Consider the following 18696-nt stretch of genomic DNA (forward strand, 5'->3'; position numbering starts at 1 on the left):
ACTTATTATGATGGGTAAAATCGAAGGACGCAGAGGAATTGGTAGAAAGCAGGCCTCTTGGTTGAAGAATATCAGGGAGTGGACAGGAATGAGGAAAGCTGAGCAACTCGTTAGAATAGCTCAAAACAGAGACAGTTTCGCCATGTTAATCGCCAACGTCAAGGGGACTTGATAGGGCACGTTATGAAGAAGTAGTTGATGGCACCAATATTTCTACTATGTTTTCTTCTTTTTCTTCTACTGCTTCACATATTTCTTCATCTGTCACAATTTGCTGTTTCTTCTGTCCCTTCAAACGAAGAATTTAAAATCTTCTTCACTTGTCTGGAATTCTCTTTCTCATACATTTTCAAATCAATCGGCAATAGGTAGATTATCTTCAGGATCATATTTTTATGTTTTCTTGTGATGTAGCATTCACCATCCTGAGAAATAATATGGATTTATTTTTATACAAAGAATATTGTATAACATTTTTATCCATCGGCTGCAGTAAATGTGTGCAGTTTGGTGATAGGAAGATGACTTGGATACTCCTATTCCTGTTCTGTCAATATATTCTTCTGCTTATATCTACACATCGTTGTTCTCGATTTGAATTATTTTCTGCTGTTGTTCAGTTTCTGACAAAACTTTCTTGTTTCTATTGGCTTACTTAGTTCTTGTAGTTCTTAAAGTTCTTTGTTCATATTTTCTCTCATCTTTCTTTGGTGGATTTTCTTTTCTTCTTTACGTAGTTGTTTATATTCCTCTTCTGCTATTCGGGTTTTGTGCCCCTGTTGCTTCAGTAAATATGCTCTGTTTTTTTCTGTTATAATCTGACATTCTTCGTCAAAACAGTCATTCGTTCTTGTTCTTCTTTGTTTACCTTCCGTGCCTAGTATTTCTTCGGCTGCTTCTTTTATGATGGATGTTTCTGCATTCTTCCCATTTCTCATTTGTCTTCATGTTTTCGCCTATTTCTAGTTTGATGTTTATATTTTCTTTATATTCTCTAATTTTGTTCGTATCTTTGATATCTATTGTATCGTTCATGTTTAGATCCTCTTTCCTGTATTATGCTTAAAATTCTGGCCCTTACGCTACTTTCGAGACGAGATAGTGATCAGAATCGGCATTTGCTCCTCTCTTGGTGTTTATATATTCGATAGATCTTGAGTCTACAATAATATGGTCTGTCGTAGTTACTATAATTTCGTCTGGTGATTTCCAGGAGCCTTTGTGTATATCTTTTTGAGCGAAATATGTGCTAGCAATCACCAACTATAGGAAAAGAAAGGAATAACAAAAAGAAAAACCAGTGGTTTGACCAGGAGTGCGAACAAAGCTTGCATCAGAACGCAATCAAGGTGTTAGAGTTACTAACACGCCCTACAGATGAGAACAGGGAAGACTACAATAGAGTAAGGACTCAAACGAGAAGACTTTTGAAAAGAAAAAAGAAACAGTACCTAGAAGCGCGAACACAGCAACTGGAGGAGAAACATAGAACTGGGATTCTGAAATCTCTTATTATGTTTTAGTCTCTTGTTTACTATGAATCCAGTGCCCAAGATGTGATATTTATAAGCGCAGCTGTAAAAAATCGTATGGTTTCTTTTTTCCATTATATTTTTTCCAATCCCCCTCATTTCTTGTATGGCAGTCACATGTATTTTGTATATATATAGTTCGTTTAGGAGATTTTGGAGGGAACGTTTACATTATGAGTATAATTGTACATTATGAGTATAATTGAAGCTAACCCGCATAGTGTTGTTTTCCCATCACTGTAGTCTAGTTTATCTTTTTTAGATGACTATCTTTTTGGGTAATTGTTTCAAGATTTGTCCTGTGATTAGAGTAACAACTGGCATTTCGTTGTTTTATAAGTTCTGACATACCGCAAATATCTTGCGAAATTAATTTAGCTTTATTACTTAAAAAAATTCACCAAAAATGTATTCTTCTGCTGTGTCTATTCAGTACCCACAATATTGAATTTTATTAATTCTTCTGACGTTCCTTATTTATGAAACACTAAAAATGTTCGTTAATATTTCTCCGTTTGTAATTGTTTTTAACACTAGTCTTATCATTCCATTAGTAATAATTGAATTTTGTTGATATTCATGCAGCTGTCGTCCAAACAAGGTCATATTTCATATGATTCATGAGGCCATCCCCATAGCTGTCTCCAGGTCGCTAGGCTGACACTAGGGGATGCTTGTGTAAGCGTGCCAAAAGAAGCTTTTGCCGGGGGTGTACATCGCGCAACTCACCCGGTGCGTGGTCTAGTATCCCGGGAAACGAACAAAGCTTTTCCCACTGCAGCAACGGTTAGTATCCCGACACCGTCCCAAGCTGGAGCATGCTACCCTTCGAAAGAAGTCGTTCGAAATTCGTCCGCGATTCTTTTTCTTTTTATAGCTTTTGTTATGAGTTTTCTTTAATTTTTTGAAAAATATTGACCTGCTTCTGAATACGGCTTTTGATCTGGGTGAGTCTGTACTAAATATCTTGAACATGTAAGTTGTGAAAAATGTTTCAAAACGTATAAAAATATTATGCTATAAACGGAAGTTGTTTAATTGACTGGCAAATTCAATAATAAAATCAAAAAACAATTAAATGTTTACAAATAAATTAAAAAAATTAAATTATAAGTAGTTTTAGTTTTTCTATGGGAAAAGACTTGAACTTTTAATTAATTAAAAAAAAAAACAATATAATTACTTTCCGCTCATTGTTTCTAGTGTTACCTAGGTGTATATATTTTAATATTGTTTATTACTAAAAATTAAATCATCTGTTTAATTATAAATACGTCAATTGTAGGTAAAAAACAATTGGGGACATAATAATTAGCATGACTGCATAACGGTATTTTTGTCTAACTCAATAATTAAATTCTTTGAACAAGTTATGTTGGTTCCTATAAATATAAAAAGTACCTATATAGTCCAGGGTAATAGGTTTTTGTCGTGAGACTCAAAAAGCCAGGCTACTGAAAGGTTTTTTTTTATGTATAATACTTCTGCAAACATGTTCTAACCATTTCCTGCGTGAGAATTATTTTTTATTTATAAATAAATTAGTGTGAAAAAATGTACTTTGTGTCGTTTTTATTTTATCATTAAAAAGCCTTACGTTTTGAAGCTTTATTGGCTTAACTATCTTTTAGAACACGTAAAAAGCTTAAAAATGACGATTTGCAAAAATTTATGTAGGCATTTGTTGTTTAAAGTGCACTAGTGCAAAAATTGTTCTAAAGCTTTGAAATTTTTCACGAAGTTGGGACATGTAATGCTTAATATGTGATACAAATTTAACAGCGATTCATTGAATTGTTTAAATTTGATCGCATCTTGATTTTTGCCGATAGGTCACTTAAATCAAAAGATATCGAATTTTTACCGTCGAGCTGATACACATTTTATTGAACATTGATTTCGCGCATGCAACTAACATGCAAAATCGACGGTCGCTTCAAGCGTTGTTTCTAAGAGAACGGTTGATTCTACACAAAAATGCTTATACATATTTTTGTTTAAAATTATCTCAGTTACATTTTTTATTTGAAACATTTTTTTCTATGGTGTACAGTTTCTTGGTAAATCGATAATTTTGCGTTTTTATCCTCCTGCGAGGGGGGTTTTAGGGGGAAGCCCAGGGGTAAAAGTAGTAAACTTTTTTGCATATTTTTTGGGGTCAAAAAATTAATATTCTCTGCAAAATTCAGCTTATTCGTATGATTTTTAGGGTTCAATTCTCTGACGACTGGACTAACCCTAGGAGGAGGGGTGATTTTAGAGGGAAGTCAGGGGGTAGGAGTAATAAACTTTTTTGCATATTTTTGTGATCCCAAAATTAACATTCCTAGCAAAATTCAGCTTGTTCGTATGAATTTTAGAGGTGTAGTGGCATTTTCGTCTCTAACGACTGGAGTATAAATAAATAAATTTATTTATATCAAAAATAAAGCATCTTTAAGATTTGGTAATTTGTTTGTAGACGTCTCTACTTGAGTTACATCGGTTTAATAAAAGAATGAAGAAAACTGCTCCATTGGAAGCCAAAAAATACATTTTTTTACGGATACCGATTTTAAACTTTGAAATTCAATTTTTTTCAACTTTTGTACTTCATTCAAGACTTCAAGAGGTCAGCTGTACTTCATTTTTAAAGCTCTATCGACGAATCTCTTAAAGTTTAAATTAAACCACATTTTTTTTACATAAACTTTGAATATTCGAAATTAAAATGACGTACATTACGTCCTTAATTTTTATAAATAAATAAGCTGTTATTTTTTGTCAAAAAGTTTGGCTATCTTTGGCCCTAATTGACTTAAGTAAAATTTTTTGTAAAATAAGTAAAAATGTTTTTCTAAAATTATTTTTCGATAATAAATATTATTTTTGTTTAATTTTTGTTACTATTTTTAAAGAAGAAGACTTACTTTTTCGATTGAAAAGCGAAATTAACTGTATTTTTTTCTGACTTATGTTATTGCAAAAAAAGCTTTCTGTGATAAACAAATAGAATAAAATTTAAACAATTCATTGAATCGCTTTTAAAGTTTTATCATAATGTTAAGCATTACAAGACCCAATTTTGAGGAAAATTTCAAAGCCTTGGAACAATGTTTGCAATAGTTATAAATAAATTAATTTTTGAAATTTTGCTCATTTTTTGCGTTTATCTAAAGAACAAATACGTTTATGAATTATTGCAAACCGTCATTTTGAAGTTTTTTGCATATTCTAAAAGATGGTTATGCCAATAAACCTTTAAAACAGGTTTTTTTATGATAAAATAAAAACGCCAAAAACTACATTTTGTTACACTAATTTGTTATGTGGAAATGGTTAGAATATGTTTATATCAGTATTTTACACCAAAAAAACTTTCAGTAGCCTGGCTTTTTGAGTGTCACGAACAGGGTATATTTTTGCCTTGTTACCCTGGACTAATAAGCTCTTTTTAAAATAAACTATATCTTTTGTAAGCTTTTTAATAGTATATTTGATCGTTCAAGATTCTGCGCTTGATAAAAACGACGAAAGTTGCAGCTTTCGTGTTTTAACACAAGCTTAAGAACTATTTTGATATTTTTTTTAATTCTGAAATATCAAAATAAATAACACTTTGCTTTTACAATCTTCAAAATATGTCGTAAGTTGGAAAATGACATGTTTTTCACTAAATCTTTCAATTTGGTCACATGGTTCACAAGTTCAAAAATTCTGATAAACAGGTGTTTCTAAGTAACTAATTCTTTTTAAGTCCATTCTTAGATTTCAACTTTTATTTATACTTTTTCTTCTTCTTTTTATGTAAACATGAGGTCTTCTGTCTGTTTTCAATCAAACTTCTGTCTGTTTTTCAATGTGCCTCCAGTAAGGCATCGTTCCATCGTTTTCGTGGTCTTCCTACTGATCGTCTTTCTATTGGAGAACCGTCTCTTGCCGTCTTTACTACTCTATTTGTTATCATTCGGCTTATATGATCGTTCCATTCTACTCTTCTATTTTTTACCCAGTTCTTGATGTTCTCCACCTTGCATCTACCTCGTATATCTGTATTTCTAGCTTTGTCACATAGTGTCTTGTCATCAATTTTTGTAAGTGTTTTCATCTCTGCTGTTTCTAACATCATTTTTGTCCTCTCTCTGTCAGGTCGTGTTTCTGCCGCGTATGTCATTATTGGTCTGATGACTGTTTTGTAAATTCTGCCTTTTATATCTTTCCCGATATTTTTATTTCTCCATATTGTTTCATTCAGGCAATTTGCGGCCCTGTTTGCTCTATTCACTTGATCTTCCACTTTAGTTTCGAGCTTTCTGTAGCTAGATACTGTGATGCCTAGATATTTAAACTTTAATCACTTTTTCTGTTATCTGACCATGTATTTTGAGTTTTTTGGAGAAATTACCATGTTAAATTTTCTGGCGGATATATTAAATTGGTGCAGCATACGTTGTAAATCATCTTCACTTTGATAGAGTAGTATTACGTCGTCTGCATAACCGATTATTTTAAGTTGTGTTTCTCCCATTTGGTATCCTTTTGTTTTATTTCATCCATAATAAGATTAAACAATAGAGGACTCGGGGAATCTCCCAGTCTTATCCCATTGCCAGCCTCAATAGTGCTAGTTATTTCTTCTTCTACGTTTACTTTTATTGTGCGGTTTTGCTAGATACTTTCGATCGTTTTGATTATTCCTAAAGGTATCTCTATTAAGTACAATAAGTGGATAACGTTCTTTAATTTGACCCGATCAAATGCCTTCTTAAGGTCCACTAAACATAGATATATGACGGTTTATTGTATTGTAATGCTTTCCGTTGCACTTGCCTCATTATAAATATAGCGGCGGTGCATGATCTTCCCGACCTAAAACCTTGTTGTTCTTCTGCTAGTGTTATAATTTCATTCAGTTTATTTATTATTACTTTGGTTGTTAATTTTAGTGTTGTGTTTAATAAATTAATTCCTCTGTAATTTTCCGGGTCCGATTTATCTCCCTTTTTGAAGAGAGGTATTAAGATGCTAGATCTCCATTTTTGTGGAATTCTGTTTTGTTCTATTATTTTTTGTATTAGTTTTAATAGTTGTTTGGTCAGATCAGGTCCTCCGTACTTTAGGAGTTCGTTCGGTATTCTGTCCTCTTCTGGTGATTTTCTGTTCTAATTTCCTTAATGCTTCCTTTACCTCTTCGTCCTCAATATTTATTTCTTCGTTTGCTGTCACCTCTGGTGTTAGTGGTTCATTATCGTCACCATTAGCAAATAGGGATCGAAAGTAGTCTACCCATGTTTCCTTCTGATTGTGTTTCGTTTTTATTAGTTCGTTTATCTCTTTTCTTTGTCCTCTTATCATTCTCCATATTTCTTTTTGTATTTCGTAGAAGTCGTGTTCCATCTGTTTTCAGAAGCTCTGCCAGTGTTCCCTTTTTATTTGTCTAACTAAAGTATTCGTTTTATTTCTGATTCGTTTTTCGTGGTTATATGCCTGTTGTGTTTGTTGTGTTCTGTATTGTAAAAAGGCTTTCTTCTTTTCTTCACATTTTGTTTTCACTTCCTCTCTAAACCATGGTGGTTTCTTTTTTGATATGTTAGTGTTCGTTACTTTCCTCTCTCCAAGTGATTCTGTTGCTGCTTTAAATATGTTATATTTGAGTTTTTCCCAGCTTTCCTCGATGTTATCATTTTCTAATATTTTATTCCCAGCGATCTTCTCTGATATTCTTTTTCTATATCAGTAGTCGATTACGTCGATTATTTTCGATGGATGTATATCTCTGTTGGTTATAACATAATCTATCATAGATCTTCATCCAAGGGGTGTTATTTGAATGTATATTTATGTTGGTATTTGTGGCCAAAAAAATGTGTTGTTTATTCAAAGTATGTTATTCGTACAGAAGTTTATTATCAGTTCTCCATTTTCGTTTTTAACATTCTCGTTATGTTTTTGCTTAATTCCGGGTATTACTTGATTGTCTATTCGAGCGTTAAAATCCCCCAATATAATCATTTTCCATCTGACTTGATCTACTTGTTGTTTATTTATACGTAGGATAATTTTATTGTATTTATTTTATACAGTAAAAGAAATAGTAAAAAGTAAATTATGATTTTTTTAGAACAATTATGGTTTTTTTTTCTTACTCTTCTTGTCAATATGGGCATATACCGTTCCTCTACTTGTAGATATATCTGTGTTAAGTATTCATTGTGTACCCAGGTGTCCGAAACCTATAGTTTAACGTCGATTAGGAATGACCAAGTGCTCGAACTTGATATCTCTATCCCTAGATTATTAAAACACATTGTTTGTTCTATCATTTGCTCGTCAACTTCCAATTTACATCGTATCCATTCTTTACAAGTTATCATGCATTTTATTTTTGCAGTTGCTATTGTCGTCATATTCAGACTTTTTCCTTTTGTGAAAACGATGCCGGAGCCTCTAAAGCCACATTTTATATCATTTTCATAATATCATTATATCATTTGCATAATAATATTAAATATTGATTTAATGAATCCAATTCGAACCTTGGTCTCCCGCAGCAAAACTCTCCATTCGTTACGGCTAGTAGCCATTTTCCTCTACGATCAACTGCTAAAGAGATTTCTTGAGTCCTCATGCACATTGTCTTCCCATTGCTTTCTCGGCCTTTCCTCTGCATTCTTGCTTTCAACAGTTTTTTTGGAAGCCCGTTTTCTTCTATCCTAAATACATGGCGTGCCCATTGAAGACCTCATCTGATTCGACACTTGTTTTCTTCATTTATAGAGCCTTGATTCGGACCTAAGGTATTGTAGATAGGGTATTGTAGATTCTTATTTTAGTCCTTTGATGTACGTCTCGTGATTTAAATACCTGGTTCATAGCAAAGTACGCCGTATTGGCTAGGATCATTCTTCTGATAAGCTCTGCATCGTCAATGTGATGTTGACTACTAAATAGATAAATCTTCTCTGCGAGTGGTTGTAGTCTATGATTAAGTATACTGGTAAATATTTTATATTCATAATACAGTTCTCTTATTCCACTTCTTTGGGATTTTCTTTTTTCTCCATATTCTGTGTATGACTTCATATATCTTTTTCGTTATTCAACGAAAAAATTTGCGGATATTCCAACAATTCATTGTTATTTTTCTGCAATTTGATTGTCCTTTCAACCTCTTTTATCATTGGCGGTTTTGTTAACATTGTAGTCTTCTGTTAATTTGATAAATTGCTTGATTTGGATCAGTATTGAGGCGTCTAATTTAATTTCGTCCATGTAAAGTAAGTGGCTTGGTATGTAGTGTTCTTGTTCTGTGTTTAATTGCATATTCTTGTTTTGTGTTGTTGAGTGTTTGTGAAAGTGAGTTTAGATACATACAGAACCATAGTGCACTCAGCGAATCTCCTTGGAATATTACTCTTTTGATGTGTTTTTTTTTCTTTCTACTTGTTGTGTAGGATGTAGCATGTGCACAGATTCTCTTGCTACAATGCTTAAATATTGTACTGTCTATTATAAGTTATTCTTTGTATCCTGAGTGTACTTGAGACAGCCTTTCTATTTTTCTGTCATGATGTTGTATTGTGTGAGATGTGCTTCTCTTTTTTGAGTGATAAGTGGTGTTATAAGTATAATGTTGGTAGGCAGGTGATGGTTCTGTAGCTAGCCGGATTTTTTGTACTATAATTTTTTGGTTTTACTTACACCTTCTGTAAGAAATAATAGAGAAGAAGAAATAATAAAGAACTTGAAGAACTATATTATATCGAATCAAAAATAACGACGGTAATCAAAGCATACGATAAGTTAGGACACATTGCAAGAATAGGAATGAAAAGAATGCTAAAAATTGTACTATTGCGAAAGCCAATATAAAAAGAGGAAAAGGTAGACCAAGAAAACGATGGAAGGATAGCGTATTTGAAGCGTATTTTATGATATCATTTTCGTGTTTTCAGCCCATCAAATTAACAAATTAATTTCGTTTTAAATCTGAGTAATTACCAAAACCAAAAATTTGGTCAATTATCCTTAGCTAAGAGTTATTCTCATTCTAAGAGATATTTTTATCCTCATTTTTGTGTGGATCAATATCACTATCCCAGCAAGCTTCATTTTTATTTAACTAAAATACCCTAGTATGGGACATTTTCATTCTATCGCTTCGGTATTGTCACATATCAAAAATTAAAACGATTTTATTGGTAAATTGTCGGCTGTCAAATTTTCTAATCCGATTACGTCGGTCGACCGCTTCACGTATCTCTAAAATAATTAAAGTTGGTTTTCCTGTAGGACGAATTGTTTCAGATTGGATTTCATAATGCTTTGAGCACGTACCTCAGTGGAAACAGATTTAGAATTATATGCACATACGTTAGAATCTCTTTTATGTAATATATATTATTCAACGAGCATATTATTATAACTATTAAATAATTGATGGATTCGTTATTTGATGGAAATTCATTTTATGTAACAATTAAACACTGAAAACTTTGTTTTCAAAACTTCCACAAAATTTATTATAAAATCTTGTAACTACAGCTGTTTCGGCAGAGTGCCTTTCTCAAGTGATCTATTTTTGGCATTCGTTTACACTTTATAGTCTTTAATGAAATAGGTTGAGGAGGGGAGAACTGTTTGTCTCAAGTTGGTCATTCAGAATTATATCTGTGTTTTTTAATTTGTTACTTTCCATAGATTCTAACAAAGATAGCTTAAGGCCTTTATTTTGAATGTGAAGAATTTTAAATTCGTCATTAAAAGAATGATTATGATCTATAAGGTGAAATGCGTATGTAGAATCTGTTTTTCTATTATTGAAAGCCCTTTTATGTTCTGTTTTTCTGTACATAATTTATGTTTTTTAAATAACAAACATATAAAATCGGAATTTGGTGTTTATTGAAGGTAAACTAAATGCACGATCAAATACTTACCATGTCGGGATAGTATTATGAGGTTTTTTTCCTGGTTTTTCTCTCTTAATTTACTATGGAATCACTAACAGGAGAATTTTACTGTCATCATGGCATGTATTTGTCTTTTTAAAGACGAATTACATGTTATGATCTTTTCTGACGGATATTCTGAAGTTAAAGTTGATTTCATGTAATCGAATAAACTAACTTATAAGTAAAATCGTCCCAGGAACGCAACTCAACAATATTGGCAATATCATTTTAAAGTGGTCTACTTTAAAATGTATAATGTATGTCTGAATTGTCAATATAGATGAGTCAGATAAAATTAAATTAGAAGAATTTTTCACTGAGTAACAAAAAACAAAATTTGTTTAATTTACTAATGTTTGTATTTTGAGAACTATTTCCGAAATGGAAAACGTACTTTAACCTTTAATTGTGGCTTATTCCCATTTAAATAGTAATTACTTTGTTTTATCATTATACAATTTTTGAAGATTACAATTTTTTTTGTGGTTCCTGTATTTTAAAAATTTTTCGTACAAAAATGACTGCTCCATGGCTGACAGTTACTCTCTGGAACGGCAAATCTGAAATATATTCTAGAAGGATTTTAAAAAAGAAGTACCTTTACGTGATAGTTTACCAGAAAATTGAAAATTCTTAAAAAAAAACAAAATGGCGGACATTTGAAAAATTGTTCAAAAATTGAGCTCCTTTTCCACTTTTTTCAGTCACAAAAATTTTATTATTATTTTTTTTTCAAATTGTCTAAAACTATCATAGAGAAAACCAAACCAAATAAAATGCATCAAGGTTTATTAAAATCGAGCAACTAGATCCGGAGATAACTGTCCACCAGTTTTAAAAACGTAGTTTTTTTCAAAATCTTGTTTTTCTAATCTCTGGATCGAGTCGGTTGATTAATAAATCTTGATGCATTTTATCTGTTTTGGCTTTTCTATGATAGTTAACCGCAATTTGACAAAAAAACATAATAATGAAATTTTTGTTACTGAAAAAAGGTCAATTTTTGAACAGTTTTTTCGAATGTTCGTCATTTTGTTTTGTTTTAAGAATTTTCAATTTTTCTGATAAACCATCACGTAAGGGCACTCCTTTTTTAAAACCCTTCTCGAATTTTATGTTTTAGATTTGCTGTTCCAGAAATTAACTGTCCGCCGTGGAGCAGTTATTTTTGGACGAAAAATTTTTAACCCCATCTTTAAAATACACGAACAATAGAAAAAAAGCAGAAGAAATGTTTTTTTAGTCTTCAAAAGTTATATAATAATATAAAAGAAATCTAATTGCCATAGTAGCGCAATTATTTTAACGATGTTAAAATGGCTTGTGTGCCATTTTGAATGATAATGTCACTAGAAAATCACCCAAAAATTTATTGAGAGTTGATCAGTGAACATGAAGTTCTATGATTCAGAAAATAATTGGGTATGGTGCAGACTTTTCACGTGCACCGTTTGTAAGATTCAAATTATTTGCCAAATCGGGTATCCATTTCCACGATTTTTTTTTATTTGAAACATTTTTCTATATTATTATGTTTCTGATATTTAGTAATATAAATGTTGCTAAAAATAGACAAGCTGACAACACAAAAGACTAAATTTATTATTTCGATATTAAGTACATGCTTCTTAAAGATATAATTTTTTACAGGTTACATAATTTTGATTTTTATTATTTCTCCAAAACTTCTTCACATGCGATCAATCATTCATTACATTAAACTTGGTAACGTTTGTTTTTATTTGCCCATTCTTATCTGTCATTCTCGACGTTTGTGGGTCTCCAGCAAACTTATGCTCACTATTCTCTTGTAAGCTCTTAGTTCAAAGATTTCCAACCTATCTATATTAGCCTCATTATCAAATAATCTTGTTGCTGCTTGCAGAAATACCAACAGATCAAAGCAAACTGTAGGATCAATAGAATAGAAAATTGTTGGATCGACTTTGATCGGAATTGTTTTATCCATCCAGAGAGCTCCACTGTCGCTGTATCCATGACGTAGATACTTCTTTTTCTTCTTATTAGCCTTCTATCGTCCATTTTTGGACATAGGCCTCTTCCAATTCCTTCCATCGATCTCTATCCTGAGCAACATACTTCCAATTTGTCCCGGCTATTCTTTTTATGTCGTCTACCCATCTCATCTGTGTTCTTCCTCTTGATCGTCTACCTTTGTAAGGTCTTCAATGTTGTATTGTGGCGTTCCAACGTTGGTCTTGTTGTTTAGCAGTATGACCTGCTAAGCTCCATTTCATTTTGGCAATTTTTGTTGTGATATCCTCAACTTTTGTGTTTGACCTTACCCAGTGGATCCTCTTTTTATCTGATAGTCGTATACCTAACATTGCTCTTTCTTGGTTCTCTTTGTCAAATTTCAGAATTTGACCTAGGTAGATTATCTTCCTGGACTTGTTTTTATCTCACTGCCATTTATAGTTATACATCTGGAGTCGTCTGTAATTGTCATTGTTTTTTTTTTGTCATAATAATTTACGTATTGGAAACTGTCTGTTCTGTCATATAATTTGTAATTCCTCGAATGGGCTCGCTATAATCACGATGTTGTCAGTGAATTTGAGCTGGTTTAAAATCAACAGTACTCTACTTCAATGGCTCTCATGAAATAGAATCTGATGGGGAAAATATTGAATTAGCAAAAACCGCAAAACTTGTCCAATACACAAACTACACGGGCCCTGAAACTTGGTTAGTTGATTGACGGAATTTAGCGAAACTCGAGCAGTATGCTATACTGGGCAACACAACACCTTTGCTTGGCTTCAAACTAACCCAGAAAATATGCACCTCTCTAAGTATTTGGATCAGTCCCGAAAGTGCGTCTTTTTCCTATTATTCTTCTGTATATGCCTTGTCGGGTCACCCAGACGTTGGCAATCATTCTGAAAAAACCTGAAAGAGTTGGTGGACAGTGCGGATACTGTCCAGTTGGGAATGTTCTTTAGCTATGATGCTTTTCTACCACTTCTCTTCGTCCTTATATGTTACTAGTTGTAAGATCCGATACCGATCCACGAAGAATGTGACCTAGATAGGAAATTTTTCGAAATTTTATGGTTATTAAGAGTTCCCGAATCGTATTAGCCCTTTGTGGGTATTAGTAGTCTTCAATCACCGGAAATGAGTCAGAGCCCTAATTGCAACTATGGACCAGAATCACAGATCATACGTCACGTAGTATATGGATGCCCAAAATGAGCGTTCGAAGGTACAGCTCACGACGTCCTTATAGTACTTCCGAATTCTCTAGATTCAAAAAGTCGACATCGACTTAAATTACTTCTACCATTAGTATTATTTTCTGATTGTATATCTAGTTAGAAATTGATTGGTTCTCCATATATTCTTAAGCTTTCTTGACGTTGTTGGGTTTTTACGGCAGTTCTATAAATTTGTCTTACCAAGAAATAAGCAGTTTTCTTCGCTGACTTTTACTGTTAATAAAAATAATTTACTGTTAGGGCAGTACCATCTACAACTCGTATATTTTTAATTGATCTACCATTTTCTTTTGATCGGCCATTGATTCTTTCAACGTTTCCCGGATTTTAAATTGATATACCACACATGTCATGATTTGGGATAGCACATAGCCCCGCGTCAAATCAATTTTAATCTCTATTTCTTCTGATAATCCCTCTTCTTAGTTTAATACAGATTACAATAGAGGTTTATTTCTCGGATTCGGATATTTCTCTTTCCGAGAAATTTCGTATAGCGGTTATATCTAGTTATTAGATGACATTCTAATAATAGCTGATAAGTTAGGAAATCTAGATTGTCTTTAAAGCATGAAAATATAATAATTTGTAGTAAGCTTTGTACTAGATATCGAAATTATTAGTATAATAAATAAATTGTAGTTTGTTTTCTACTTTTGTATGAGCCATTTTCGGTTTCGGTTTGCTTAAATTCTGGTTGGCGCTTCTAATCTGCAATCTCTGGCGACGAGTGATGTCTCTGTGGTCGGAAGAAAGCGAAATTTGCTCAATCGGCATGACCATTCAACCATCCTCAAGTGCCTCATCGGGTAAGCATTAGCTTTTTTAATTTTATTTAGTATATTACGAATATATAACCCATACGTAAGCTAGGGATGGCAAAAAAATTATACATCGATATATCGTATTTATGATACATCGTATCAAGATATCGATATACGATATTATATCGGAAAAAGTGTATCGATATATGCAATATATCGATTCATTCTTGTACAATTAAATAACAAAAACGAATAAATAAAAGGTTCACGTTTTTTTCAAAATTTAAAAGTAAAGATGCATTTAGATGTAAAATCCCTCTAATACTGGATGGATTTCCTGATATTTTAAAAAATTTCAGCGAGATTATTCTTTATTAAGTTTATTAAAATGCAACCAAACATTGCTTTTGGGTGGCGACATTTTTCTTTCTAGTTTTATTAAATAAAAACAATATTCACACTCTGCCGAAATACCTAATAAAAAAAGGAAAGGAAACGCAATACTTATTATACACACATACGACATAATTTGACGTGGAGATTGACCTCGACAGCTACTGCTGAGACATCAATAAATTATTTCCTTTTTTAAACAGTTTGTTTTTATAGTAACAATATGGCCAAATATATAGCCAAACCATATAGGTTTTTATAGCCAAATATATAGCCAATATGGTATATTAACCCAGTTTGTGTGTGATACATTGAAACCCAAATATGGATATAAAGATTCTTCTTCTTAAGGTGCCAAGCATTTCTGCGTAGGCGTCCACCGTACATCGTCTTGTCAGGTGAGATGTTAAATATTCTGGATTAAATAATTCTGTTTTTAGCAGCATTGCGAAGCATTTCATAGCTGTGGATTCCTGTCCATTGTCGAATATTGCGCAGCCATGACATTTTTTTACGTCCGAGACCTCTCCTACCCTCTATTTTCCCTTCGAGTATCAGTTGCTGAAAAGTGTATCGTTCTCCTCGTATAATGTGCCCCAAGTATGCAGTCTTCTTACTTTTTACATAATTAAAAAGTTCCCTATCCTGTAAGCCCGCTCTTCTGAGTACTTCCTCATTTCTGACCCTGTCCGTCCATGATATTCTGAGTATTCGACGCAGGCACCACATTTCGAACACTTCAAGTTTGTTAATGGAACTGGCCTTTAACGTCCATGCTTCCATTCCGTACAGGAGAACAGGCCACACGTAACACTTAAGCATCTTGTATCGGAGGTTGAAGTCCAATTTGCGATCAGTCAGAAACTTACGAAGCCTCAAAAAAGCATTTCTGGCTTGTTCAACTCTGCTCTTTATTTCATTCTCGGGGTCCCAACCCTCATTCAGCAAACATCCCAAGTATTTGAATTGCCTGACTTGTTCGATTTCTTCTCCAGAGACATATATCTTTGCGTTAGGGTAATCATTTCTACTTATAATCATTGATTTTGTCTTCTTGATATTTATTTTCAAACCCCGAGCTTCACTTGCAAGAGTTAGATCATTCAAAAGGCATTGAAGATCTTCGATGTTATCTGCCACTATGGCTGTATCATCGGCATACCTGATGTTATTAATAAATATGCCGTTAACTTTAATACCCTTATTAGAGTCTTCCACTGCTTCTGCGAAGGCTTTTTCTACGTATAAATTGAACAGCATTGGAGACAGTATACAACCTTGCCTTACTCCTTTTTTAATGGAGAAATCTTCTGTTTCGTTGGAATTTTGAAGACGTACTGTTGCTGTCTGATTCCAATACAGATTGGCAATGATTGTTATATCCTTTGCATCCAATCCCAAGTCTTGTAGGTATTTTATCATCAATTCATGTTTTACATTATCGAATGCTTTCTCGTAATCGATGAAACAGATAAAAACATCCTTTCTTTGATCTAAACAATTCTGTATCAATGTTTCCATACTAAAGATCGCTTCTCTCGTGCCAAGTCCATTTTTGAAACCAAACTGACTCCATCCACTGACCTCTTCACATTTCTTAAACAATCTAGTGTGAAGTATTCTCAGGAAAAGTTTCAAAAAGTGACTCATTAGGCTTATTAGTCGGTGGTCCTTGCAGAAGTTCGCACGTGGTGTTTTTGGTAGGGCGATAAATGTAGATCGAAGCCAATCTTTTGGAATCTGGCCCGTATCGTAGATGTCGTTAAAGAGCTTGACAATAATGTCTAGGTTTTCTTCATTAAGTAACTTAATTGTTTCTGCGTACATATCATCTGGTCCTGGGGTTTTGTTACTTTTTAATAGTTTGATAGCGTGTACAATTTCAGCTTTCAAAATACTTGGGCCATACAAATGGTCTCCCAGTTGTGGTGGTTTTTGTGTTCTGTCATCATTGAACAAATTGGCTGTGTACATTTTCCAAGTATTAAGTATATCGCTAGGGTCCGTTATTAATTCATTTTGGTCATTATGTATACCAGTGACTTGTTTTTTCTTGAAGACACCAGCAATTTCCTTAATTTTCTTGTGAAGATTGAAGCTGTCGCCGAGTTTATATAGGCTTTCAGCCTCGGCGCAAAGTGTAGTCATCCAGATCTCCTTCGCCGCTATAATTTCTTTACGAATTTGACTGTGTATATTTCGGTACCCTACTTCGTCCTGCCTGAACTTACACTGCCTGCGTTGTTCCATCATCTCTAATATTTCTTCTGTCATCCACTCATTATTGGTAGTTGTTTTACTCTCGAGTAGAAAAGTGTTGTTCAACTCATCAAATGATTCTTTTATGGTGGTCCATGACTTTTCAACATCATTCTCAGTTGCCATATTAGAGAACCTATTGTTTATTTCCTCTGTGTACGCTTCATTTGTTTCATTGTTTTTGAGTTTTCTAATGTTTACTGATGCCTTCTGGTGTTTTCTTTTAGCTGTAGCGAGCCTCAGTTTGATATTTGCTACTAAGGGATTGTGGTCGGATCCTATGTCTGCTACAGGTAATGCAGATACCTTAGTAATAGCATTCCTGTACCTTCTATTAATTGTCACATAATCTATTTGGTTCCTTATAATGCCCTGATGTCCGTCTAAAGGCGACTTCCATGTGTAAAGCCTCCTGGGTGGTAACTTATACCAAGTATTCGTTATGACTAGATCTTTGTCTTGACAGTACTGTATCAATCTGTCCCCTCTGTCGTTTCTCTGACCAAGATCATATTTTCCAACTACGTGATCTACAGCTCCTTCCCCAACTTTTGCGTTGAAGTCTCCTAATACGATGTTAATTTCGTGATTCTTAGTCACCTTTAGGGCTTCGTCTAGCTGTTGATAAAATCGCTCTAGTTCTTCTTCTGGCTTGTCTGCTGTAGGGGCGTAGACTTGTATAATATTTATGTTAACTTTTCCATGCAACTGAATAAGTATGACTCTTTCGGAGATCGGGACAAAGTTCTTCACGGAGGCGCGCAAATTTTCGCTTATCAGAACTCCCACCCCATGTCTGTGGTGAGGGTCTGTGCTATCACTGCATGAGTAGTAAAGGGTTTTACCAGTAGTATTGATCATGCCTGTGCCTTCCCATCGCAATTCGCTTATGCCGAGAATATCGATGTTAATTCTGTTCATTTCCTGAATTAGATTTTGTAGTTTGCCTGCTGCAAATAAGCTTCTAACATTCCACGTAGCAATTTTGATTGTCTTATCAAGTTGAAACCGGGAGATTCTTCGCACCCCTTGGCCATTTAAGGCCTGCCCGGGACTAGGGGCCGTTTGTTTTGTTTCTTCCAACATGACAAGAAAAAATCTACGGACGGATGTCCTGAGGAATATAATGCGGTAGTTTCCTACTTGCTTTCCGCATCGCAGTACCGTAGCCCTCTAACTGTTTCAGTCTCACCTACGGTATTCTAGTAAGAAGCCGGTTTAGGATCATTTCCTTTACGCCTAATTCTAGTACTGGTGATCGCTGCTGCCCTTCACCAGGTTGATTCTATACTATCCCTAGAAACAGGGTTGCCACTTCCGTTGAATTCACTGAACCGAATACTATATTCTCCACCTTCATCATCGTTGTGGTCTTCACCCGTATCCCTGGGCAAGGGGGCCGTGTTATACCCCACGGAACTGGGTCCCTATCTGAACTTAGCCATCTACTAGCTCCGGTCTACTGAAGCAAGAGATGCCCACCCCCGCGACGTGGACGCGCCAGACAGGAATTACTCATATGAGCGACAGAGAAGGTGGCTCTGTGCCCTATGAGCCGAGTTAATGGGAATGT

General features: G+C 34.0%; 1 protein-coding gene across 3 annotated transcripts in view; it reads left to right on the forward strand.

Annotated features, from left to right (window-relative positions):
- LOC140437678 (apoptosis-resistant E3 ubiquitin protein ligase 1) overlaps window positions 1-18696 on the forward strand; it is a 159823-nt gene that overhangs the window by 30466 nt on the left and 110661 nt on the right. The window contains exons 1-2 of one of the 3 annotated variants that reach the window (XM_072527326.1): window positions 2340-2479; window positions 14350-14516. The exons of 1 other annotated variant lie outside the window; for it this stretch is intronic. In XM_072527326.1, the coding sequence (XP_072383427.1) occupies window positions 14441-14516 (76 nt within the window). In that variant the 5' untranslated portion in view covers window positions 2340-2479; window positions 14350-14440. Of the gene's footprint in view, window positions 1-2339; window positions 2480-14349; window positions 14517-18696 lie in introns of those variants that run through there. One more of the 3 variants, XM_072527327.1, reaches the window with a different exon arrangement.

This window comes from Diabrotica undecimpunctata, chromosome 3, assembly GCF_040954645.1.
Source record: "Diabrotica undecimpunctata isolate CICGRU chromosome 3, icDiaUnde3, whole genome shotgun sequence".
Classification (NCBI taxonomy): domain Eukaryota; kingdom Metazoa; phylum Arthropoda; class Insecta; order Coleoptera; family Chrysomelidae; genus Diabrotica; species Diabrotica undecimpunctata.